This window comes from Hirundo rustica, chromosome 17, assembly GCF_015227805.2.
Source record: "Hirundo rustica isolate bHirRus1 chromosome 17, bHirRus1.pri.v3, whole genome shotgun sequence".
NCBI lineage: Eukaryota > Metazoa > Chordata > Aves > Passeriformes > Hirundinidae > Hirundo > Hirundo rustica.
This window is the reverse complement of record NC_053466.1, coordinates 7,951,252-7,977,471: the sequence shown is the minus strand read 5'-3', so window position 1 is coordinate 7,977,471 and position 26,220 is coordinate 7,951,252. Positions and strand designations below refer to the sequence as shown.

Genomic DNA, 26,220 nt, shown 5'->3' with positions numbered 1-26,220 from the left:
CACACAAGAGATAAAGTAGATCTTCCACAGTGATGGTTGGCACGAACAGAGCAATTCAGATTTTGCAGATGACAAATTGCCCTCCAGTGGTGTGTATTTCAGCCCTCTGATAGAGAGAACATGTATTCTCCTAAATTAGGGATCTGGAGCTCTGGGTGATTCTGACTTTTTTCCACATCACATCCATTTATATGTATATGAGCAGATGTCTACATGACATAAAAATGATGACACAGATTTGTTTGATTCATAGCCCCCACCCCAAACAAATTCCTCTGCCTAGTCTCCCCTTGAGAAGAGCTTGAGACATCAAAGTGTTTCAGGACATCTGATCACATCGCTTGATATTCCCTGATCCACTGAAGATGCAGCTTCACTGCATCTTTTTGGGGGTTGCAGGTTTTATGTTGGCACAAGTGGTACAATTTAATAGTTCTGTTGATTTCAGAAAGCATCCCAAATGAAAGGATACTAATTTATTTGTTCACCTGAAATATCTCCCTACAGGCAGTTCCAGACAAGCAACTAAAATACACTGTGGTAAATACCAGTATAACTTATGACCTAGTAACAAGATGGTTTACAATTAATGCATAATGTTGTATTTTCATATTATATAATCAGAAGTTTGATATTAATTTTGTCAGTTATTTCTACATTACACTCTTTATACCAGTTGCTGCCATGTCCCGAGAAAAAAGATGCATTTTTCTTTTCCTTGGAGAACACAATGTTACAAACCTGAGCAAACTGAGAACACAAGATCAGATTTTTTGGTTTTCATTACTAAGCTTGCACTTATGGCAAGCATATAGGAAAGTAGTTAAATTAGTTGTTTTAAAAATTAGTTTTTCCTTCTTTTGGTGGTTTTCTTTCAGCTAACACCAAGAATTTAGGGTTTGAAATTCTAACACCAATTGATTTTTAAAAATTGATTAAAGTCTCCAAATTTTTGGGACTTTACATATCCTGAAGAAGCAAAGGAAGTAATGATGCAGACATTGAGATGCAAGCATTTTTCTTCCACGGTTTTAAGTTATTTCACTGCACTACATGCAGTGCCCTCAAGTACATAGCCCTGTATTGGAGTTCATTCATACAAGCAACCTTAACCTGCTACCACTGACTAGATCCTTGACAGGTTTTAATCTAAAAAAAAAAAAGAAAAAGGGACAGAGAAAAGGATGAAAGGATGGTATCTAACAGTGCAGCTTGTGTATTTGTTACTAGGGAAACAAACAGCAAAGAGAAAGAAAGCCTCAGTGTCCTTGTCATTTGGATCTTTCACTAGAGAAGCAGGGCTTGTGTTAAAACAATGGAAACACTGTTCAGCTTTCAGGATCCTTTGCTGTCCTTGCTGAATGACAGGCACTTCTTTCTCCCCCTTGTCCATCTTGTCATCGCTGCAAAGGAGAGTCATTTCTACATTCTACGTTGGATTGCTGGTTGTTTTTTTATCCGTCATGTAAGCTTTAATCCCCGATTCTGCGTAATCTGGTCAGCTCCTAACACTTAAACCAAGATCACAGCAGGTTTCTTGAGGTAAATAGAAGAGAGAATCCCTATGTTGTGTTCATACCCATAGAAAAGCAGACACAGCAGCACTAACAGTGCCAGATTTGTGCTACTTTGAGTTTGTACTGAATCAGAGCATCATCAGGACTTCAGAGAGCGTGAGGGGTACGGCAGCATTTGCTGCACTCCAGCACGGGGAGCTGTGCAGCCCTGGCGGCCTGTGCAAGTGTGACATCATTGCCTTGGAGAGCTGGGGGCTGTGGGATGTGTGGGAGCTTTGGCACCAGTTCCAGTGAGCCAGGGAGATGCCAGGCCATGTAAGTCATGCCCAACACCTCTGGTTTCAGTCACAGCTTAGCTGGACTGACACCTCCCTGTGTGGGTTGGGAGGACAATTTAGAGATCAACGTTGTTTGTACCGAGACTTTCTGCTCATTGCTAAATATGCGCTGTATCAGATTTCACGTCATTTCTCTATCAAACTATGCTACATCCCTGCTTCTTTTTCTATTCCAATTATTATTATGTTCATCTTTAGCATATGCCTCATCCAAGTCATCTTGTGGGAACTGGATTAGGAAGTTGGATTTGGTGCACTCTGAAGTGTAGCTAAATCCAAAAGATTATCACCTTTCTCCTGTTCTTAAAAGACTACAGCTGTACAGAGATGACAGGGAAATTACAATAAAAGCCCTACTGGAAATACTCTCACAGATTTTTGTGTCCTGCTGTTTTAACAAAGCATATTTCTTCCTTACCATGCAAGCGTGGCTTTATTGTACTGTTAAAGACTGGCTGTTAATTTGCCATTAAGGAGGAAGGATATGACAAAACCCCGACATAAACATGTGAATTATATTAAAAAATGGATAGGCAGAATAAAATCAACTAGCACATGGTTTACTGATCATAGCCACTAGCTGAATTGGAATGGATTCCCTCTCTCTAGTATTCCACAAAGTACTAAAGCCCCTTGGGTAAAGAAAACAAACCACTTGGTAAAGATTAGGAAAAAAAAAAGGAAAACTATATCAGGACTGACAAGAAAAGGAAGCGACAAACGTGTTATTGATGGTATGTGTTCATAGCGTGACAGCAGAGCCCTGCGGGTACAGTGTAAATGACAGCTTCGTCACAGGCTCCAGCAGTTTGTGTCCCTACACTCTCTGTCCGTGGAAATAAGAAGGGTACAGCCAAAATAAACCAGGGGGTGGCTTTTATTGACTTTTTAAAGAAAAACACGATCATTGCCAACAGACCTTAAATTCTTGGGAAACTACTTGTATGTGAGTTGTGTTTTGGTTCCTTCCCTAACGCTGAAAATTGTTCTTTTACACCATAAAACCTGTGTATCTATAAGCAAGGAGCTTTTCCCAAACTCTTTGGCTGGAATCAAGTGCTCCAACCGATCTTACGTGTCCTTCAGCCTCTAACTGGCCTTTTTTTCCTTAATGTTTTTTCTACAGCACTTAAGTTTTAGCAGACCAGTGCCACTTCCCAGGGATCTACTAATTCCTCCAGAAACTTGGAGGACAAATACTTTCTGGTGTGAAAAAGCACTCTGAGCAATCCGACAAAGCGGATTGCAGCGCTTTCACGTGGAAACCGCACCAGGCGATGAAACCGTAAACCGAGCCAGCTGCTTCGGCAGGGGCTTTATTACCTTGCGTTCAGCTCCGCTCCCGCTCCCGTCGCGCCGCTTCTCCCCTCAGGGCCGGACCCGCCTCAGCCCTCAGGGAGCGCGCGCCGACCGTTCCCCGCCGCGCGCCGGCGCGCGCCCGAGCCCGCCGGGGGCGGGGGTAAAGGGGAGGGGGGCGCTCGCGGCACGCGCCCAGCGGCACGCGCGTTTCCCCCCGGCCCCGCCGCGCGCACAACGGCCGGCGGGGGGCGGGGCCAACGTCCCAACGCACGCCCCGCGCTCGCGCCCGGGCCCCGCCCTCCGGGCCGAGCTCCCGCCTCCACAAAGCCGGGGGCGCAGGAGGGGAGGGGCGCGCGCCGCTTCTGCCCGACCCCCGAGAGGGGCGGGGCCGGGCGCGGGGGGCGCGCGCGCGCGAGGGCGCGCGGCGATTGGCTGTCGGCAGCGGGGGGAGCGCGTTTAACGGCCGCTGCGCCCCCGGGCCGGGGCAAAGCAAAACAAAGGCGGCGGCGGCGGGAGCGGGAGCCCGGGCGGAGCGCACGGCACGGGCACGGCACGATGCCTCGGCCGCCCCTCGGCCCTCAGCGCGGCATACGCGCGCCCGGCCCCCGTCTATGACCCCCCCCCCCTTCCCCGCGCCGGCCACCGCCGAGACGGTACCTTCGAGGCGAGGGAAGCCGTCGTGTCCTGCCCCCTCTCCTGATCCCCCCCTCTTTGTTTTTCGGTGAAGGCTCGGCGCGGAGCTCCCGCTGCCCGCCGCGCGAGGACCGGGGGTCCCGCCTCCCCTCCTACCCGTGCCCCCTAAGGGAGAGGGGCCCGGGGGCTGCTCGGAGCCCGGGCTGGGAGCGGAGTCGGCGCGGCGCAGCGGTGAGTACCGCGAGCGGGTGAGAAGCGGCCCCTCATCCCTGTGCTGGGATTTATTTTTTGGGAGCCTGGGGGGGAGGGACGGGCGGAAGGCGGCTGCGAGAGGAGCCCCGTGCTGCGCCCCGGCCCGGGGGGGGGTGGGGGGCACCGTCTCTCGCGTGCGCGGGGCCGCCGAGGCAACTTTGCTGGCGGGAGGAGGCTCGGGCGCTATTTATAGCGCCTGGAAATGACGGCAGCGCTGTCTGCCCGCAGCCTCCTCGGTGCGGGGCGGGTAAGGGCGGTTTACATAATTGAGGGGGGGGGAAGCTGAGCTCGGCGCGCCGGGGGCCGGTGGGGTCCCCCGCGCTCTTCCCCGCGCCGCGCGGGGCCGGGAGCCGGTGGCCGGAGAAGCGCGGGTCCGTGTTGGGGTGGCGGCGCGGCCGTGCCGACGGCCAGAGGGGCAAACGCGCCTCTGTCCTGCTGGAATCGCTGCGGGGGGGGACAGAAAAGGCGACGGCGTCAGCCGCCGCGGCAGCTTCGTGCTCCGGCGTGAGAGGAAACAGCTTTAAAGGCGTATGGCCAGCGGCTCCCTCCCGGCGAGGAACCGGGTTGTCAGCCGGTAACTTTCTCCGCGCTGTTTTCTTCCTGTTATTTCCTCGTATGTAAAGGCGACAATGAGGCTCCTGTGCCTCGGTCTTTCACTTGGAGGTTTTTCCTTGCTGGAGTAAGCTCACCGCAGGTTACTGAGAGTGCGTACACAGGCTGCGTCCGGCTTTGTGCAGCTGCTCAAAGACTCTTTAAGCGTGTTTCGTGTCGCTCCTTGCTTGGAGCCCCGCAGGAACGACGGAGCGGCCGGTTCCTGACACAGCTCCCCCGTGCCACGCGCGGCAGGCAGCCGCTGTTTCCCCGGCCGGCGGCGCGGGGCCCGCGCGGGGCCGCCCCCCCGCCACGCTCATCGGGGTGTTTGTTTACACATCCGGGACCCGCGCGGGGCGGGGCCGCCCCGCCCCATTGGCCGCCCCGCGCCCCGCCCCGGTGACGTCACGGGCGGCGGGCCGGGGCCGCGGTTCGCCCGGCCCGGGGGACTTTGGGGTCCGGGGCAGCGCCGCCAGGAGCGCGGAGATCGCCGCGCCCGGCCCCCGCGGCCGCGACAGCCCCTCCGCGCTGCTCTGGTAGGTGCGAACGCACGTACAGCTTCGGGAGACACACCTGGCGTCGCGTAGGACCGAGGCACGGACCGTGCCGCGGCCAGAGAACGAGAGAGAAATAGTTGGCTCGGGTTTCTGCTCTGTTCTTTGCGGAATATTGAGCAGCAGCCCGAGGAACTGCTCGTAACTATGAGAGGGAAGCGAGTCTGGGTTTGTTCACCATTGTTACAGCGAACTAGGAAATGGTTTGTTTTGAATTGTGATGTTAGCGGCACAACAAGTCTGTGGTTCCTATGGTGTGTGTCAAACAGAGTCGTCTTTTGGAAGAGGGCAATATCAAATGCAGTTTTGTTAAATGGGCCTTGGAATTACTTTAATTTCTGTAGTTGAAGTACATTGAATCTGGAAGAGTCCAGATTTCCCAACAGAAGTGTGAATTTAAAACACTTATAGGAATGCCTTGAAGAAAAATATTTTCTTTTTGCATTCTGGATCAGAGAATTGCTAAGGTTAGAAAAGATCTCTAAGATCATAGAGTTCAACCATTAATCCAAGACTGCCAAGGCCACCACTAAGCCACATCCCCAAGTGCCGCATTTACACCTAGGGAACTTCTGCAAGGATTGAACTCGTGTGTCTATTTCCGTTAACCTAAATAAGATCTGTATCTACCATTGACTTCAAACAGGGAATTTAATGGAAATCTCATGTTCTTAGGTCACTTTTCTCGTATATCTTAATGCTAATAAATGTGCCTTCATATCTAGCTGTTCTACAAGAGCAAACTGTTTTCTGCAGATAATGTAATTGTTCTTCCCTGTGCAGTTGTAATTCAATTATCTTGGGACACTAACTATATAATATTTGTTTAAATTACTATTAACATTTAAGTCCTGTTCTTCATGCCATATTAGTTAATATTTCAAACATATAAAGGTATCCCTTACCAAATGTTTTCCAAATCATTCTCATGTGTAGATCCATGCTTTGGATGACAACTTGTTCCCATCGTTGCTTTATTTTTTTGGATTGCCTGTTGTTTGTTATGTGTCTTGTTTGTGATTTATCTCTGCCTTTGCAATTCTTTGTGTAAGAAATTACCTTTAGCAAATCCTTCAGTAGTTTTTCTCCTGCTTGGGATAAAAAAAAAAATTATCTAAACCGAAGCCCCTTTAAGGAAACCCACATGGGCTGTCTCATGTGCTAGGTCTGCTGTACAGATCGCTTTCTCAAGGCTTCTTTTGAAGCACAGTGACTGCTTCCTGTAAACAGACTTTAATTTACATGGCTTTCACTATCTGCTCTAGCTGTATTACCAGGATCCTACTGCTAGAAGAGAGGTTAGTGCTGCCCTGCACACAGCTTACAACTGTGATAAGTCAACTGCATGCTCTTAGCTGGATCAGCACACTGTAAATTCCTTTTTTGTCTCTCATTTCTGCTTGTGCTATTGACCTACTCAGGCAGTCACCTGACAGCCGATGACATAAGTTGACTGTGCAGCGTTTGGAGTGCTCATTAGCACGGTGCATACATAGCCTGGGAACTGCTGGCCTCTGACAGACCGGGAGATGTTATCAGCGTTTAGCATCTGCTTCGTTTTCAGGCAAACTAAGAAGGTTTGCTTTCCAGCACGGCAGGAGGCTCTGGCAGGCTCTGACATGTAACGTCTCTGAAATGCACTCTGAGGATTCAGGATGCAGTTGGGTGTTCTTTGTGCAGAATTTAGAGTCAGTATCAGATTGTGGGTTTGGTGGCTTCCATTAAGGCTATTCTGGTACAGTGAGGAAGTACCTAATTATCTTTGATCAGGACACCAGTTAAGAAGGTCTTTGCCTAAAGGCATAATTCTGCAGAGCTTGAAAGAGTAGACAGTGCTCTCTGAATAGGTGGCAACATCTTGGTGTTTGACTTCAAGCTAGATGTGATCCTGCAAGATTTTTGCTGAAAACTGAAGTGCAAATATATAAAATATATTTACTGTGGGATAGAACAACTGTTTTCCAAGATTGCTTTCTTAATTGCTCACTATATTGGAACTGATCACTCGAACTTCAAAGGCAATTAGCCTTCCCTGCCTTTTTAGTGTGATTTTCTGCATGGATGTCTTAAAGAGTACACCTGGTATAATGTAGAGAGTGCTTGTGTTTTGTGAAGAACTGTTTGAATCTTGTCCCTCATTAGAAGTTTGATGGAGTAGAAGCCATTAGTGGAACAGAACTGCTTTTTGCTGTGTTGAATGGAACTTGAACTGTGCAGCTCCTTAGAAAAAGGGGCCTGTAGTGCAGCCAGGCATTTGCTCCAAATAGCGCTTTGCTTTATGGCTGGACTTGTTGAATAACAAGTTAACTCTGGTCTTGTAAGCTGCTAATTGTTCTGCTCTTTTCACCTACAGGTTGTGACTGTTTCTCTTCTGTCATTTGTGTGGAAGGTGCCACACACACTCCAGAACAACAACGGCTTTTGCTTGCATATTCCAGTGTTTCTTTTGTCAGCGAGTTCAGCAGAGTTGTAATTCTTCAAGTGCCAGCCCTGAGCTGAGTGAGGAGCCACCAGCAGAGATGGTAAAAATGACAAAATCAAAAACGTTCCAGGCTTACCTGCCAAACTGTCATCGAACCTACAGCTGTATCCACTGCAGAGCTCATCTCGCCAATCACGATGAATTGATCTCCAAGGCAAGTGGTTTCTTTAGAGACCTCATGAATTATTTCTTAACCAAAATGGTTGTCACTGTGACACCACTGCCAGTAGACAAGGGATGCAAATTGATGTATACTTCAGAGTATCTTCCCTGGGTTCACTCTTAGGTCATACATGTTGTGTACTAAGAACTGGATATATTCTGGAAACTTCAGAATGTAACATAAAGGTTGATCTAATACATTTCCCATGTTAATAACCTGTGTCTGCTGTCAGGTGAGTACTATTTGTGAGCAGTTGTGTCTGAAAAGGCTGCTAAGGAGAACTGTCAGAAGAAAGCATGGATCTCTGCGTAGGGGAAATTATTCTGGTTATGGTTATTCCAGACAGAGATTTCTTTTGACTCTGTTGGACTGAAGGTCAAAAACCTGTCTGTTTCCAGTGTCCCACTTGTGCTATCGAATCTGTAAACACACTTTTTCTGTCTACCAGCTTCTAAGGAATATGATTAGCCAGAGATGTTTAAAACAGTTGGACTGTCTGAGCTTGGAGAACAGGTGGAACCTTGAAACAGGCTAGGCCTGCCCTTCTTCCCTGTTGCTAGAAGAAACCAAGACTTGTGATGTATGAAATATGTAGGAAAGCTTGAAGTTTGGGATAAATACTTGACAGACTTGTTCATTCTTTGCTTCTGACAAACTCCTGATTAAATTACTCTTTATGCTGTCATGGAGAAAACACTTCAGTTGCTTTTCAATCTTTTTAATACAAAATGTTCTCTATATAACTTTTGACAAATAAAGTTAGTTATAAAGGGTTTGACACTAAAAGTTCTCTGTTGATCTTGCCTGTTTGTGTGTTCAGCAGCACTCAGGTGATGCTGCTCTTTGGTGCTGAAGTGATGGGAGGGCTTGAAAATGCTGCTAGTTCTGAATTTAGGCTTTCTTTGGGTGAGGAGAAAGTATACCTGCTTGCTTATTCAAGGGCTATCAGGCAATAATGGATTTTCCCCATACAATTTTTTCTTTTTACTTAAATTCAATTTTTTTCCATGTTGATTTCAGAATTCGAGTATGAGGTCTCTTTGGTACCACTGGATTCTAAGTGAAAAGCACTCAGTTTCATTATTCACTTTGTGTTCTGGGCCAGAAAATACTGGGAGGGCTTAATCTTTCCTGAACTTCAGGTTGTAGATACTGACAGGAAGAAAGAAAATTTTTTTGCTGTGTCTCTTAGGTGTATTAATTCATTGAGAAAATGCAATCAAAGCACACACTTAATAGGGAGCTCTTCTCTTTGTGGACTGAAGTTTTTGCATGCCAACTAAGTTGCCACAGTTGCTACATGAGCCAGTCTTCTCCAAGGGCTTGGGAGCTTTGGTCAACAGAATACTTTGAATATGTTAAGCAAATCATGTGTTCTTTTTCAGCTTCATAGATAATTTCAAATGTTAAGAATCAAATTTTCAATCCAAAGAAAACATAGAGGACTCTTCAAAAAATCTGTAGTAAATACAAATAATTACTTCTAAGTTGTTTCTAATGGTGTTGGAAGGGGTGTTAGAGGTAGATTCTGCCTGATTTCCTTAATTTTTGATGAAGACACTTTACAAAAGTATTTGTACTTGCAGGTTGACAGTATGCTTATTTGACCGCTGATTCATATTTTGTCTATTTAAGATTAGTTAATATTTTATTGTCTAAATATGTATGGTAAAAGAGAAATGCATTTAAATGTGCGGTATATTTTTTGTATGTTTTTAAAATAAAAAACATTTGTCATCCATTGTACTTGTATTGGGACATAGCTTTGGAAAATCCATCTTGCTTAGCCTGAAGCTTTACATAATCCAAAGTCGGAGAAGTTCTGATGGAAACAACTGCAAAGCAATAGATAGACTTGTATCATTAAAAATAAATACAGCTGGCCCTTGGGATTGTGAGGGAATTGAGGCACATTACATGCAATGAACTTAGGTTAGAGATGGTTTTTTGACATATCTAGAATCCTAGTTACTGTAACTACTAAAAAAACCCCAAACAAACACGAACCAAGCTGAAGTGTAGCAAGTTGATTCTATGCCATCTAAAGTTAACAAGAACAGTGTGGTCCCTGGGCTGGTTTGGATTTATTGAGGGAGCAGAGACTTAGGCTGTTCAACCTGACTTCTCCCTCACTGCCTTACCTTGAAGGCCTAGTTCCAAGCTAAAGCTCTGTTACATTCTCTAAATATGATTTTTGGTTGCAGATTCTCACTTTCTTCCAAATGCTTCCTGTACCATCTCACTCCAGAACCCAGTGCCACAGGTCCTCTGCAGCAGATAAAGGCAAACAGTATTTACTTAATGCCTGGCTGTAGCTGCTTCCTTTGGGGGTGTCCCTCACCCCATCTTTTCTGGGTACCTGGTGGTTATTTCTTCCTCGTGTGTGGTCAGGGAAAATGAACCAAAATGCGTGGTGCACTTCTAATTTAAAGTAGCTCCATCTGGCTTTCAAATGTGCTTTGAGGTATAAGGATTTATTATACCTGACACTGTAGTGGTTTTTGACTTGAAGATGAAAAGATAAGCTATGCTGTGAACTGAGTGGTGTTTCTCTTAAATGTTGGTTTGTCATGGAGAAGCAAAAAGTGCTGCATATTTCTGTCAATCATCCCTTTGATTCTGATCCTCAGAATACCTGACTTCAATACAAATTTGCAATTCTTCTGCTTTTGAGAACTGTTGATGTCAATTGTGTGACAAGGATGGCAGCATACACGAATCACCTTTTCATTTTATTTCTGTTCTGTTTGAGCAGCAGGATCTCTTTCTTGCCCTGGAATGAATCACAAAGCTCTCTTTTTCTTGTGCCCTTGCTGGTGATAAAATGGCAACCAAGAGTCTTGGCAATAGCATAGAAATAAGAACACAGATTAATGAGACAGGACAAAAATGTGTTACCTGCTCAAGTGAATTCACTTGTGGCTTTAGTCTTCTCTGTAGCTGTGAAAAGACTCAGTGTGCTGCCCAGCACTGAAATCAACATTATGTTAGTGATTAGAATATACATTCCTAGAGGTTTTCACTCTGTGATAACCTTGTGTTTTCAGCAGCTGGGGAGGAGCTTGGGGAAGAGGATTGGTTGAGATTAGGAGCCCCAAACGGGGAGGTCATTGGCAGTAGGGATAATCACCAATGTTAGTCTGTACAGCTGCACACATGTATGAACAGTTGCCATAGTAGTTTATAACTCCCAGGTTATCTTGGGGTAACCATTGATTTGAAGGATACAGAGAACTAATAAATTGTAGGTGACTTTTAGTTGAAGTGTAAGTTTGAGGTGGTGTCAGGTGCATCTTAGACGTGACTGATATGCGTTGCTAACAGGTCTGTGAGTGCTGGATTTTCTCTTTCTTTGCTAAAGACTTCAGAGCCTGTCAGGATGTTAAGATATTTTTTTAAATGCTATGAGAAGGAATAAACCAATCCTCACTACACTGGGGTATGCTCACAAGATGAGGAAGAACCTATGGTTCTTTAAAATTTCTTTAAAGAGGAAAATATTTTTAGAATCATATCCTACCATGACTGTAGGCACAGAAGAGAAGTAAACTATGAGCAAACAACCATGGGTCTTAATGAAGAGTAAGGCAAGGAGCTGATGCCGTGGGAAACACCTAGTGGATTTAAAATTGATACCGTAGGAGGCACTTTGTGGATTTAAGATGTTCAAACAGCACATAGAAAGTGACCAAACAGTATATGTTAATAATAAATTTTAAAAATCCAAACATAATTTAATTTTGAGAGAACTTCTACAAGACTCCATGAAGTACAGGGGAGATTGCCACTTGCGTGGCTTAAATAAAATGTTATATATTTGCTGCTCTTAGAGCAGTCCTGGAATAAGTTTTGTGGAAGGCCTCACTGAAAGCGCTTTGTTTTGATTTGTTATATAATAGTAGGAAATGTGCAATGATTATTAAGAGCAGTTAATTTTGTAGGAGACAGATGTTCCTTGAAGAGCATAAGTTCCAAAGCACTTGAGAGTTGCTTGTACCTACTAAGTTCTAATAATTGTTTAGAAATTCAGGTATGATCCAACAACTTACAAAAAATGCAAATACTTAATAGAATCTTGGAACCTACTGTATATACTGCAAAGGATAATGTTTTATTGCTCAAGGTTGACCGACTTGAAAGACTGTTGAAGCACCTTGCAAATGTGCCTTACTTCTGGGAATGGAGAGAATTTGGATTACTTTGTATTGATGTCTGTATAAATACTGTCACTTTCTTCTGTCTCATTCATTGCCAAGCATATCTGACCAGAGGGGAAAAAAAGTCATGTGAAGTCACAGACAAGACTAGATGTGTCAATATTTTCAAGAATGAGTTCTGCATAAAGGTATATACACACATATATATATCTAACTGTCATTGACTGCACTGGGAAATCCTTGCACCTTGTGGGTGAAAGAATGATCTTGGTGCTTAAATTTAGTTCTCCAAGGCATTCAATATGATTGCTCTTGTATTATTGATAAGAAGGAAGAGTCTTAAGCCTAAATAGATGCTAAAACACTTTTAGCCTTGCTTAGCAATCTGTGGTTTTGTCCTCCACTGTTTAACTGATGAGCTCAAGAGGAATTTTTTTAAAAGGTTTATTGTCTTCAAGTAAATATGCTGTGCTTAGATTGGTTCAATTTGTAATCCTCCTTTCCTTATGCTATAACAAGTATTTAGAAAGATACATGGGCCTGTTTTATGTATTCTTGAAGGCTGTTTTTGTTCCCTCACCAATTTCATAAATATTCTGGTGATAATTATCTTTTCCAAGAGGCTTCTAGTTTTTTGGGTTAATTTTTTTTAATCTGGGGGAAGAATCTAGTTTTTAAAAGAGAAGCAATCTTTGGAAAACATCCAAGAATAGATTTGAAGGCTTAAAGGAGTTGGAAAGTGCAAGGGAAGTGTTCTACTCTGTGTATTTTGACATAATTATTTCTGAAATCCATTCAAGAAGCTGCATAGGTCAAGGTAACTTGTTCTGCCTGACAGAAGTCTTCACTTTGGGGAAATATCATTTGCCAGGTTTGCAGGCATGCAGTTTTTCGGGTAGAATTTTTTAAGGTTATTCTTTACATATTGAACTTTATAACTTGCTTCATCAAATTCAGTAAATAATTGAATGACAATTCAGTGGAGTCTTCTAGAACTTGCCTAGGAAGCAGCTGAGCAGCAGCATCTCTGGTGGTCTGCATTGTCAAGGAGCTGGATGTGAGGCAAACACCAACTGGAACAAATATGGGGGTTTTCCCCTGATAATTTTTTTGTCTGTACCTTACAAGAAATTCAGAAAACTGAATTCAACATGAGTCTTGAAGTGAGAGGATATCCTTACAGTCTCTGATGCATCTTGCTGAGGAGATAATTTCACACGTCAGAGCACTTGTATTTCTGGTTTTCTTTAAGAATGCTGCCCCTAACAAATACAATTTTCTGTATTTCCCTAATTTGCTTATTTTTTCAGAGAACTGATTCAGCTTGATCTATCTTAGCTTGTAAAAGGAACTCCAGCAAATGAAAGGAAGCTCAAGAAAATTAAACCAAATGAAAACCTATGGACTTGTTTCATTTTCCTTCTTTAATATTTTATTTCTGTGTAGCTTGCAGACACTGGTAATGCCCCTGTGACTTGCTGAGAATAACGCCTGCCTTGCCCCCAATACATGCTAAGATGGCAGTTTCCCTGGATGTTTGCTGTAGAGCGTGATCTCTAGCAGTGCAATCTAATCCCATCTCTGGGGAATAATTGATGGCATAAGCTTTTCAGTAGCATCCCTTCCCCCAGCCATGCCTTCAGCTGTGCCTTAGGGCAGTAAACACATGTTCTGCTTGACTGGTATTTCCTTTCCTCCAGGGTAAAATAGCTAATCCTGGTGTTAGAGGTAAGGGTGGGTTTAATTTACAAGCATAGATCATACCTAATTCTGCATGTGTGTGCAAGTGAAACACCTATAAAGCTTCTTTACTACACAAAGTTTCAGTGACAGAGGTCTGTCAGATGACTTGAGAAGATCCTAGTTCCAAACTATTCTTGCAGGTGATTTTACTGTAGTTTGTAAGCACAGTTGGACATTATTGCTGATACTATTAGACATTCTGGATACTTTCAGCTGAAACAAGTAAACATGATAGATCTTATACGTACTTCTGTATAAATGGGCAGCAACTCAAAGATATGGGTTTTCTAAGGAATAAGTTAACTCATAAATCAATACAGTATTTTTAATTGAGGACCATAAAGAAACCAGCCTTATTGCAAGGTTAAAGTTCAGCTGCAGATATTAGTGGAACTGATAAATTGCCCAGCTTCTAAGTAAAAATCCTGGTTGCTGTGGGTCATTATTGATGAGAGTTGGTCACCCTTGCTGCTCTCTTCTAATTTGTCTCTACTGGGTAAGACATATTTAAGACTCAGTTTGAATAGAATGTTCTGCTTTAGGTTTGATTCATGTCTCGTGCTCGTGATCTTGGGAGTGCTGAACAAACGTTGCAAAGTTAAAGTTAGTGTTTGCATAGGTGATGTTTATTCTCTTGAAGAGTGGTTTGTCTGGAGACTGGTTTGAACAGTTGTGCCTGTTAGTCCTTGACACTGCCGTTTAAAGTACTTTCTTTCATTTTCTTTGAGGAGTTGGCACACAAGGTGTTCAACCTGTCAGTCCCTTAAAATTCATATCAGTGTAACTGAATCATACAGTGCAGAGTGTGAGAAACCTTGTGCTGGTAAAAACAAACGTTCAGTATTAATTTTTTTCTGGTTATGCAAAATATTCTGTTTGTAGCCAAGTTACAAGCTTAGCAAGCAGCTCAAGCACCAAACCGAGTTGTCCTCTTTTCATTTCTAGTAGTAGGATGCAGGAGAAAGTAGAACTCTGATAATAAATCTTTCTCACACCATTAAGAGAATGCATCTGTGACAGATGTGTACCTTTTTATGCTGTTTGAATACAGTTTTGGGGGAAACCAATCTCAGCTGTTCATGTGAATACGAAACTGACTGCCAAGTGCTGACAAGAGGTTGATAATAAAAATTAAAAGGCATGGGAATTTTAAAATGGCTATCTTTGCAGTGCTTTTATTCAAGTCAGTGTGTAAGAGTTCTGCCTGGCTGGATTCCAGACCATTCAGTGCTCAATGAAACACAGATGATGTGGTTGGGCACTGGTTTTAAAGGGAAGTCTGAGTTGCCTGGACCCAGGTTCTGTGTCCCAGAATGCAGTTACACAAGTTACGACAGGTTCCTGTTGAGTTATCTGAGCGATGTAAACATGGAGGAGCTTGGTCTTTGCAGCTGGGCAAGGAAACAAGTGTTCTGTGGCATGTAAATACAATCCTTCCCCTCTAAACATGAGCGTAGGTAAGAAAAGATGGTATCAAATGAATCAGTCATACTCTGGGAATGGGAAGCAAGGCTGGAATGGAGGAGCTTTTCACAGTGAGATTTTTGTGAACAGACTTTCTAAAATCACTGTCACAGGGAAAGATTGTGTTGCTGCCTCCACTCTACCTTGATAATCCTAAAAATTAGAAGGTAATGGCCATTTCTGAGGGAAAATAAGCCTAGGAGAGTACAGTACATCTAGGGCAACAAAGCAAAGTGTGCAAGAAAAGCCAAGTCATCTTTAAAAATATATCAGGAAAGGAAAAACAACTAAAGCAGTGCTTTCCAACCAGTGGTTTGTATTTCATTTGGCTTGAATTTTTTTTCAGTTTATGAAACAAGAGAGGGGAATAGCTGCTTTTTGTGCTATTCCTGGCATCCTGTTACTGCCCTCTGCTTAATTTTGAAAAATGCAGGGTCAAAGGAGAGCTTTTATTAGGTGATACTAAGTCAAGACTAAACATAAACTTGGCAGAAATAATTGCATAAGATCCTTCAGAAGATCTGACTTGTTTTTTTCTGGAATCCTTTTTTCTTTCCCAGCCTGCCAGGGAACTTCAGGTATGGCATATACGTAGTTTAAAAATTATTATGTAGGACCACACAAAAAACCCCCAACCCACCACATTAATTTTTATGTGATTGGCATGTATAACTACATATAAATTGAGAAACTAGCACGTGATTAATAGGGAGTATTTATTTGTGCTGTTTGAAAAAGAACTTATGAATTCTAATTCACAACATGGATTTTTTAAAACAGGGGGAAATGGCTGTAACTTTTTTAATTTGAAGAATTTTTACAGTAGCTTAACCAAATGTCATGGTCATAATGGCTTTTTAATTTTAAATTAATTTTAATTTTAAAAGTTAATTTTAATAATTTTAGGTAGGTGAAACAAGGAAGTTCTAGCTTTATGTTTACCTCTTACTTAATAAGAGGATTTTTGAAGTGTTTCCTTTATCTTTTCTTAAATTTTGGAGTTGCACATCTGTCGTTTTCTGTAATAAATGAATGTGTTGTTTATCCAGGCTAGTTACTCATTTGTTAATGGACAGTTTTTAAGACTATATACCTGAAGAGTTTTTGTTTTCATCTGCAGTAAGCATTCTCTGTTTCTTTCTGGCTCTAGTCTAGAGAGTCCTGGTTATTCTGCAGGCACTGCAGCGTAGGTCTGCACCACTCTGCCGGTTTTGTCATGTGTGTTTAAGTATCTCAGGAGAACTGGACTAGTGGTGGCATTTTTGTTTGTTTGTTTTAAAGGCAGCTGTAAGGATAAATTGCTTTCTGGCAGAACTGTTGAGACTCTGTCCTCAACCAAGTCTCCACTTTTCAGGGTCAGTCCCACCTGAAGTTTCACCTTTCACTGTCCTGCACAGCCTATCTGGTTTTCCTTGCCTGGTGAAAAATAAGACTTGTAATTCTGGCTGGTGGAGACAGTACTTCTTCTTTTGCCTTTGCTAAAGGTAGAGCATCCTTAGAATCACTGAGGTTGGAAAAGACCTGTAAGGTCATCAAGTCCAACCACAAACCCAACAGTGACAAGTCTGCCACTAAACCATATCCCCAAGTGCCACATCTGTGTCTGTGGTGACTCCACCACTGCCCTGGGTAGCTTGTTCCAATGCCTGACAGCCCTTTTGGTGAAGAAATGTTTCCTGGTGTCCAGCCTAAACCTCCCCTGGTGCAACCTGAGGCCATTTCTTCTGGTCTTGTTGTTAGGAGGGATAAGAGACTGACCCTACCTTGTTACAACCTCCCTTCGAATATTTGTGCAGAAGAGTAAGATGTTCTCTCAATACTTCTCTTAAATGGTTGCTAAAATAAGAAAATATTAGTGCTATAAACTGTTAAGTAGAATTTCTCATTTTATATTAAATATTTTACAAGTACATAAGGGCTGTATGTAACTACTCTGCCACTATTGCTACCTAGAGTAGTCCAGAGTCAGGGATTTCTTTAAGCATTCCTTATTGCAGTATATAATCTGGTTAATCTTGATCAAAAAGGGTTAATTTCTATGCCTTTTATTTTTACAAGGTGTGGGTTTTTTGCAAACTGTTCTGAGTAATTAAAAGACTACAATTACTGCTGTTGTGTTGCTAGTTGGTAGACTGGCAAAATATCTATTTTAGTGTCAAATTACTTGTAATGATAAAACTAAATACACGTTAGAAGAAGAATCCTTCTGACTATGGCTTCATGCCTGATGTTACCAAAACCGTGCAAAAGTATTCGGGTTGATATTTTCCTTCCAAAAACCTTCCATATTTATCTAATGCAGACTTCTGAAAAGTTGGTCTGCAATATTCAACACTTGCACCACAGGGATTCCTAAAAACAATTGTACTTTCTCTGCATCATGGATAAAGTAGTTAATTTTCTTTGAAAGTAGGTTAGAGAATGGAAAGGAAAAAAAATTGAGATAGTTTACAGATTTTTTTTTTAAATGGAATTCAGTATGGAAGAGAGAAAAAAGAAAATAAACTTGGTTCCAGTGTGATCCTGTTTGGATGGGAAATAATGGCTGTATTAAATGACCAAGTAATTCAATGCAGAAGGAACCAGATGAAAGCAGTGAAGTATCTGACACAGGTTTGGAATGTTTTACCTGGGGCTGGCTCTGGTCTGCTCACAAGTTCTCCCAGATGTCTGCAGCTCACATCCTAAGCACAGGCTGGGGTCTGTGTCTGCATTAACATTGCTGAGTGCATGGAAGAAGAGCTGCTGGCTTAATTGGTTCAGAAGGATCAAGGGTGCAGTTCCCAGGCACTGAAACTGCTCCATAAGCCAAACCAGCCCCCAGTAAGTGTGGCTGATCAGGGGGTTTAATTGAAAACTGTGCTGCTGCTCTGAACTAAAACATTAATTTAGAGACAGCCAAGAAAGTCTAACAGTTGTGGTTTGTCCATAATTTGTCAGGAATGTGGGGGATTCGAAGGATATGCCTGTGGTCAGGCAGTTGATGGTAACAGTTATCTTACTAAAATGAAGCTGAGCTTATCTGTGAATTATAAACTGATCAGATGCATTTCCTGAGCACAATATGCTGGTTTTATGCTTGGTCCAGAATTTCACTGCTTTTATATCAAATGATGCAATGAAATGGAAATAAATCATCTTTTGGCTGCAGCAGGGGAAGACAGGAGATGGGAGTAATTCCCATTGAGTTAAAAGCAGATTATTTCAATTAGCATAAAGGATGTCTAGGAAAATGTGAATTGATACCCTGCAGAGGGGTAGGAAAAAAACTGGTTTGCATGTGTTATGGATGTTGAATTTTGAGCAATAGCACTTGACAAAGTAAAATAAAATAATTGTTAAAATCTAATGTAGGTGAAAACTTGTCTGACCAGACTTTCTTACAAAGAACTGGTATAAAGTAATCCAAAGTAGTTATATCTGTATTATCATTGTATGTTTACTCACATACCCTTCTGGAACTTGTTTGTTTGTTTGTTTGGTGGGGCTTGTGGTTTTTAACATGTGCTTTTTTTTCTTTTTTTTTTTAATGCAGTCCTTCCAGGGAAGCCAGGGACGAGCCTACCTCTTCAATTCTGTGTAAGTATGTGGTTATGGTTCTGCACACCACCTGCAGAGTGTAACTTTATGCTTCCCAAAGGGAAAACAGTAGGAATTAACGTAGCTGTACTTTGCCCTGTTCTTTTTAATGCTGGCTTTACTCACCAGCAATAGCTATTAAAGAGCTACCGGGCTGAATCTGAAGCATTCCTGTGCACATATATGAGTTTATCTTACATTTTAAGTAATTCTGCTAAGAGCTGAAAGATTAGGGACGTGTGTTAGTGTGAAATTCCTTTGGTATATGTAATGGTAGCTGTCTTGAGCAGGAGCTGCCATTCTGAGATACTCCAGAAGTCACAAGGTATTGGGTGACTGTAGATTTTCTTTAGACACCTCTGCTGTGGTCTAAAGAATTTCCCAGTCTGACAGTTGGATACATTTACAGGTTAATGTTTCAGTAAACTTGGTACATCTTAAATGACCTTGAATATTGCAGTGTGCTAGAGGCAAAAGGTCTCTGTGATCTTATCAAGCCTAATATTTGCAATCCTAGGCATGTCCTTGCCTTGATAGGAGGCTCCTTGCATTTGTTAATGGGTGTATTTTAAGTTTTTAATATCCAGGATTGCATTTTTGTCTTTATTTTTGAGCAGTTTTTTGTGTTGTAGCATTTTGAAAAAGCAATACAGTTGAGTGTCCTGGTCTATTTTTGACCAGGATGCTGGAACTGTAACTGCAAAGGATTTGATTGCAGATCCTTGAAATTCTTTTAATATGTAGTTGTTCAGTGGTGACCTGGAATTTCTGCTATAATTATTATAGGAAGACTCTGGTACTACAACAGCAAAAATGGCAAAATTTTGCTCGTTTAAAACTGTCTAAAAACTTGGTTGACTCTTGCCTCATGTTTTCTGTATAGACTCATTTGTGGGAAAACTGGCTTGATGCAGTACTTCTTGGGATCTTTTGTTTTGAAATCGCTGTTCGTTCATCAGAACTTTGTCTGCTGATCTGTAGCAAAGAAATATTTATGAGGCTTTTTTCTTGCTGCTATTTTAGAGCTGGTTCTAAATTCAGCTGTTGGTGCTGATTCACTGGTACAGACTTCCATTAGAGAGGTCTCAAATTGTTTTTGAATTAAAGCCTGAAACTGTAGAAGTGTCCAGTTACTGTGTAGGGTTCTGTTCTCTGGAGGTTTAACTATTTAGCTTGTCTTTGTTGCTGGGAATAAATGGGTATCACCAACAGTGACACCACAGCCACTTAAAACAAAAATCAAACCCCTTTTTTCTTCCTGTCCTTCTGCTTAGCGTAACTGAGGAAGTTACTTTTGCAGCATTGAATGAGTTAGGCATTTTTTTAACTATTTTTTGTCTGCTGGAGAAAAGGTGGGGAACAGTAAGAAAAGAAACATGCTCATCTATTAGCATGATTTCTCCCTTTTTTCCAGGGTAAATGTGGGCTGTGGTCCAGCAGAGGAGAGAGTTCTTCTGACAGGTTTACATGCTGTAGCAGATATCTATTGTGAAAACTGTAAAACCACTCTTGGATGGAAATATGTAAGTAATATACTTAAATCCTCCATCGGTGTTTGTATGTTGAAGCACAGATGTTTGAGTAGCACCTTTGCTGATAGCTTAGGTGAGTTAGCTCTGGTGCTTTTGTGTACATCAGGCTTTAATAAAGTCTTGCTTCCTTGCATCTGCAGAAATGCTGTAGCAGATAAGAACTTTATTCTGGACTGCAAATCAAGCATGAGCTATAGGTGCTATTACAGCTATCTACAATTTCTGTATTTGGTAATCTTTTTGCATGACTACCAAGCACACATGCACTAATCCAGGTGGGGGAAATTGTCAAAGTGAGTCTCTAGTATCTTGGATTGCAAAACTTGGTCATACAGCAAAAATATTAACTACAATAAACAGTACTGAGCATATTACACTGTTTACAAGTAATGTGGACTTGATTCTGTTGTTTGAAAATTTACCTGTGCACTTTGTGGCTGTGTTGTAAGTTTGAGGTTTTGAAAATGTTAGATTCTGGGTAGGATTATCACTGATTCACTGTAGCTTCAGGTCTTAGTTTTCCTAATGCATTCCCTGTGATGATAAATACAGAGGAGAGCTTTTGAAGAGGTTTGCATTCCCTCGTTTCATTACTTCTGGGAATAAATAAATAACACATATAACATGCCATTTCCTTCACTTTAAAAAGCATTAAAATTCCCTAAGCAGAGAGGGAAGATGGACAGTTCTACAGCAAGATGTGTGCAGCGAAATCTGCTGATTCCACTTAGAAAAAGTTTGCTTCTATTTCCTTTTCAACCTCTCTTTTTTCCCTCTCCCTCCCCTTACTCAGTATAACCAGTATGGGTAGTTAACTGTAATGGCTCCTAGTTTGTATTTTTAATGTAAGCTTGAAGTTTAAAATACTTCATTTCCTGAGCTTAATTCAATGTTGTCTTGGTTCTTCCCTTTTCCCTTTCCAGGAACATGCTTTTGAGAGCAGTCAGAAATACAAAGAAGGAAAATTTATCATTGAACTTGCCCACATGATAAAAGACAATGGCTGGGAGTGAACCACAACATTTTTCCTTCTGTTTGGACTATATTCTGTGGAACAGGCTTTACAAAGACTATTGCAGAGTAAAGGAAGAGCTTGGCTGGAGTGGCCCTGAGAATATCACTGAACTCTGAAACCTCACAAATGAGTAGTGTAGTGTAAGTGGCTATTTCAGGCCATGTTTGCCTTTTCTCCTTGTGTAAGTTCCCTCTTTTTGTACGTGTATTATTGTGTGAACAGTTGTTTTGGAACATTTTGGATGACCTTTTTCTAAACTCTCTCAGACTAGAGAAACAGTTCATTAATTGAAAACAGATTTTACTGGTTAGCATCTCTCTGACCTATGCCTTTAATGCTACTTCTGCTGTGCATGCTTCTTGCCTAAACACCTACACTCCAGTCCTGTAGAAGTTCTGTACCTGAGCAGTCCAAAAGAATGTATGGGATGGAGTGCTTTTTTATATGTAGCATTTTCTGATGTGTTTGGCAGTGAAGAGGATGCAGTATTGTAGTTATTAATTTCTTTTTCCAATTTGAGTGTACCACAACCTATGTACATCTTGTAGGTGAATTGGTTAAAGGTACAGTGCTCACTTCAAAAAATATTTCAATTGCACTGACTGAAGTTAGCAGGTCTCAAGTTGTTAGGAAAGCTTATGCCAGAGGTTTGCTATCTTAATGAAATAACATACAAGGATTTAAAATCAATAATGCTATAGAATATGTTCCTTTAAGACCAACATATTCCCTAAGGAGTTTGCTGGATAAAAAAATTTATAAAACTATAGCTTGCAAGATTAAAAAGACAGAAAAATATATGCATCTTCTATTTTGGAAAAAAAAAAGAAATTAGTTGGTATATTAGGAGAAAACAAAGCTTTGGTACTGTACCTTTGCCAGAAACAGGGACTTGTGCATCAGTAAATTTTTATGGCTGGTTCCATTTACATGTATAGTCCTAATGCACTGGACAAAGAGGTTGTTGTCAAGGAAACTTGTTGAAGTCTTCTGCTTCTGCTACATTTGAACAAAAATATTTATTTTTGTGAGAAATGGCCAGAACCTATGACATGAAAATTAATATAGTACCTGTAGGAAAAGGAGGAGTAATAAGAGGGAAGTTTGACTTGTTTTTTCATAAAATAAAATAGCAAGATAGTTTTTAAAATTCGGGGGTGGGGAAAGGCTTTCCTGGTTTGCTGGCTAAATCATCCCCAGGTATCTTTTTATAATAAAAATTTCTATGAAACTCACCTTCTCTTTTGTTCTCATGCTGTTTCTTTAATGGAATCAGTTAATGAGAGAAACTTCTGGAAAGTATATGCACAATATGAGCTGTTGGTATCTGTGTATGCAAACTGAGCAACTGTGAAAGAAATGCTCTACGTAAATTTGCTATCTTAATTTTCAAATTAAACAGTCTCTACAGACTTTTTGTATGTTAATCCTTTTAATGCTTGAGGACAAACTGAAAAAAAAAACCCCTTTAACACTACATAAGTCCTATAACTGAACAATACAGAAGCCTTGCAATACTAAATCCCTTTCTCTCAATAACAATTCTAATATGGCATCTGTGAATTTAATCACAGGTGCTGCTGCTGCTGTTCTGTTTTTGGGAATCTCTCATAGGCTTTCTGAACTCTGCTGCACTTTAGAAATTGTCGGACATGAAAAATTACGCCAATGGGTAGGGGCAATAGAACTCTTTAAAACCAGCTTTCCAGTGTTTCTGTGGGGAGTGAGAAGAGCATTCTCCCAGGTGTACACATTCTCTGTGATGCAGGCTGGCTAAACTGCCTGCCAGATGTTGTCATGATTGATACCCATGAATTAAAAATGTAAGAAGTAGAGAAGTAGTTCAAGCTGTTGGGTTTCAGTCCAGAGGCCTGAGGTGGTACAGTTATGTTCGACCTGGATTTTGTAGCTTACATGTTGCTGCTTTGTGTTCCCATCAGGTCTCATTTTTAACAATGTCATTGATGCAAGATGGGCTTAGGTGTTGCCTGTCTCGTGCTCTTTTTGACCTGGAATTCTTGGGATTTTGTTTTCTACCATTGCAATGTGTGTTGCCAATAAGGAAGGCACTAAAACTTCTATCAGCAAAAAGTTTATGTTGGCTTCTAAGTCCTGTTGCAATGTTGATACTTGTGAACAGCTTGTGTGAGGTGTGTGTATCTTTGGGCTTTTCTTATTTCCTGGCTACAGACTTGCTGAGGCAGTACACTGGACTGAAGGCAAAAGTAATGGCTGCTTTTCCAGAGAGAGTTGAAATTAAAGAAAATATGTAAAGTATTAAAGACTTTTCTCTCCAAAACTGGGGGTTTGGGTAGCTCTTTTTAGTAAGCTAATGCTGTCTGTAAAACAGTCTTATTCTTAAAAATTCAACCTCTTTCTTCAGTGCATTATTTATATTTCAAACTGGATATTTTCACCAAAACCTTAATTAACTTTGATGCCAAAGGTTGGGACTTCAAGTGCTTAGCACATAGATCTTCAGACTACTGGCATAAAGAGTTAATGACCTATATGTGATGTTTATGGCTTTTAAGAGAACCAAACAAAGCAATATTCTTATTGGTCTTTTATTAAGAGTGGATGCTTAGAAGGACTAAAGAGTAGAACTAGTACAGAATCACTATTTTATGCTGCCCTGTAACAATTCTTGAAGCTCATTCTTTTGAGGGAATATGTGAATTTTCTTCCCGTGTTCTTTGGCAGCATCAATGATTATTTTCTCCCCTCATAAAGATACAGAGAATTCTTGTTACTGGTTTTGGTGAAAGTTGAATCCAGATAGCAATGACTGCTGGCTGATGTGAAGAGGTCAGTCTGGTCACTGAACCCTCCAGCAGTCATTTGAAAGAAAAATAAACTTACTTGAAAAAAAAATTTTACTAAAGCATTTTCCCTCTAACCAATTTTTGTAATATATTAAAGATTATATTTAAAGTTTGTATGTGTTTGCTCTGGGCAAGTTTACTTCCCCTCCAACTTGGGCACTTTTGTTACTTGTACTGGTTATTTTGGTCTTAACATTTATTTTGTATTTTGTTTTTTATAAATGGTAACAAAAAGCTTTTGTGAACCTTTGTTTCTTGCTGGCTCTTTCTTGGACCAAATGAACTGACTATGAGCTGGCTTAGAAGAAATGTTCATTGGGATGCATAGGAATTTGCTAGCAAAAATGTACATGTATTGAAAGTTTTTTTCCACTGAACCTCTAAAGCCACGCCTGTCCTAAAGTAATTAATCGTAATCTGGTGTGACTTTAGTAATCTGACCACACATTCTTTGCCTAGGTCCAAAATAATGGTTGTAACAATGGTTTTCCAGGACTGAGTCTGCCTCCCAACCCTGGAGTTCTTCTTTGGCTGGTTACTTTAAGTACCTTTTTGATTACTAGAAGGCAATGCTGCCATGTATAAAAATTGTCACGTTGCAAACTTGCTGTGCAATCAGCTGCAGAATTTGGTGAGGGATTGCTGACCACTCAGCCTAACCACTCCTGCTGTATGCTTTTAGCGGCCTGGTAACCTTAATTTCATCTGCCAGTTAAAAGGGTCAGGATATGACTTTCCCTTGTTGCTTGTAAGCTGTACGATGACAAACTGCGTGAAGGAAGATTGTTACGGCTCCATCGTAATGTCCCGGTAGCAAGGCCCAGCAGTGTGGGTGGTGTGCCTGTGTGCTCGCAGTCCTTGGGGGGAGAGGGTTATGACATTTCTTAGAGTTAAAAACTGGCCTCAGAAGTTCTGACCGAGTCCCCACTGCACCCATAACCAAAAGCTGTCTGTATTTCCCGCTGGTGGACCAGTGCAAGAGTTCCCCGAGGCCGGGTGCCAGGGTTGGTGGCTACGCACTTCCCTCCAAATGCCACTCGTAGGGCTCCTCCTGCCCGCTCATCTCAGCAGCCAGATTGCAGCAGCAGTGACCTCCAGACTCACAGACCAAACTTCAGTCATCTCCAGCCTTGGATATTGGCCATGAGAGGAAGAAGCTGTCAAATTATTGTTAAACTTCTTGGACACTTTATTGGACTTCACTGAGACTCATGTTAAGCCAACCAGCAATATAAACACTTACTGGAAAAGGAACAGATGCTTCAGAGGTTTCTTTTAAAAGGACTGTTAAAGTGGTTAAGGTCTAAAGCATGAGTCATAAATGGCAGTTGAGTTGTGCCTCATTGTTTCTTAAACTCTTTAAAACGCTTTCTTTTACAGGTGACATGGCTGTGTTGCTGTTTTGTCCTTGCAATACTGTACATCATTTGTTGTTTCACTATATTGTATCTATTCAAGGTATCACAATAAAAGCTTTCAATTGTTTTGTTGGGTTACCTGTTGGTTTCGTGCTGTTCTTGCTAATTGAGTTCTCAGGCTTTATCCTCTGGTACGACCAGAGAGCTAAGACAGGGGTCTTAGTTGCTCTTAAAAACTCGTAAATGAGTTGAGTCTGACTTTTATGTGGTTTTAGGACTGCCACAAAACAGCTGGGATTTTTTTTTCCTTTCAGAAATCTTTCCAAAGTACAGAAATGTGTGTTGCTACTATTATGGCATTTGCCTATTTTGAGTCAACTGTGGGACCTCTGCATAGTGAGAGTCAGTCTGCACAACCCCCAAAATGAATCTTGAGAGGAACTGAAGTGTGGGTATGCTTTTTGTTTCACTTCGATCAGCTGTAGACCTGAGGAGCACTCTGAGCACAGCACTCCCTCTGTTCATTCTGCTTGGGCTGGGAGGAACTCCTGTAGCTCCTCTGATCAGATTATTGGTTTTGTCAGTGATATGATCCCTCTGGACTGCCTGAGGCTCAGAATGAAGTCATTCAGTGCACACTTACATGGCGTCTTCAATAATCCATCATTTTACCTCACAAAGGGATAGGGATGCTCTTTATCCAAGATCAAACATACTA

General features: G+C 41.7%; 1 protein-coding gene across 2 annotated transcripts; it reads left to right on the top strand.

The window, feature by feature from the left end:
* The first annotated feature begins 3,656 nt into the window (after nucleotides 1-3,656).
* Nucleotides 3,657-25,640, top strand: YPEL1 (yippee like 1). 2 transcript variants are annotated; one of them, XM_040080567.2, is made up of 5 exons: nucleotides 3,657-4,018; nucleotides 7,538-7,820; nucleotides 18,729-18,772; nucleotides 20,187-20,295; nucleotides 21,228-25,640. In XM_040080567.2, exons 2-5 carry the CDS (start codon nucleotides 7,704-7,706, stop codon nucleotides 21,315-21,317), a joined length of 360 nt encoding a protein of 119 aa, XP_039936501.1. In that variant the 5' UTR covers nucleotides 3,657-4,018; nucleotides 7,538-7,703; the 3' UTR covers nucleotides 21,318-25,640. The 2 variants fall into 2 exon arrangements, with proteins under 2 accessions (XP_039936501.1, XP_039936503.1); XM_040080569.2 differs by lacking the exon at nucleotides 3,657-4,018 and adding an exon at nucleotides 5,093-5,166.
* The last annotated feature ends 580 nt before the right edge of the window (nucleotides 25,641-26,220 follow it).

Coding starts and splice junctions, on each gene's coding strand:
- YPEL1 (XM_040080567.2), top strand. CDS start 7,704: ATGGTAAAAATGACAAAATCAAAAACGTTCCAGGCTTACCTGCCAAAC. Junction 7,821..18,728: donor ACGATGAATTGATCTCCAAG/GCAAGTGGTTTC, acceptor TTTTTAATGCAG/TCCTTCCAGGGAAGCCAGGG. Junction 20,296..21,227: donor CCACTCTTGGATGGAAATAT/GTAAGTAATATA, acceptor TTCCCTTTCCAG/GAACATGCTTTTGAGAGCAG.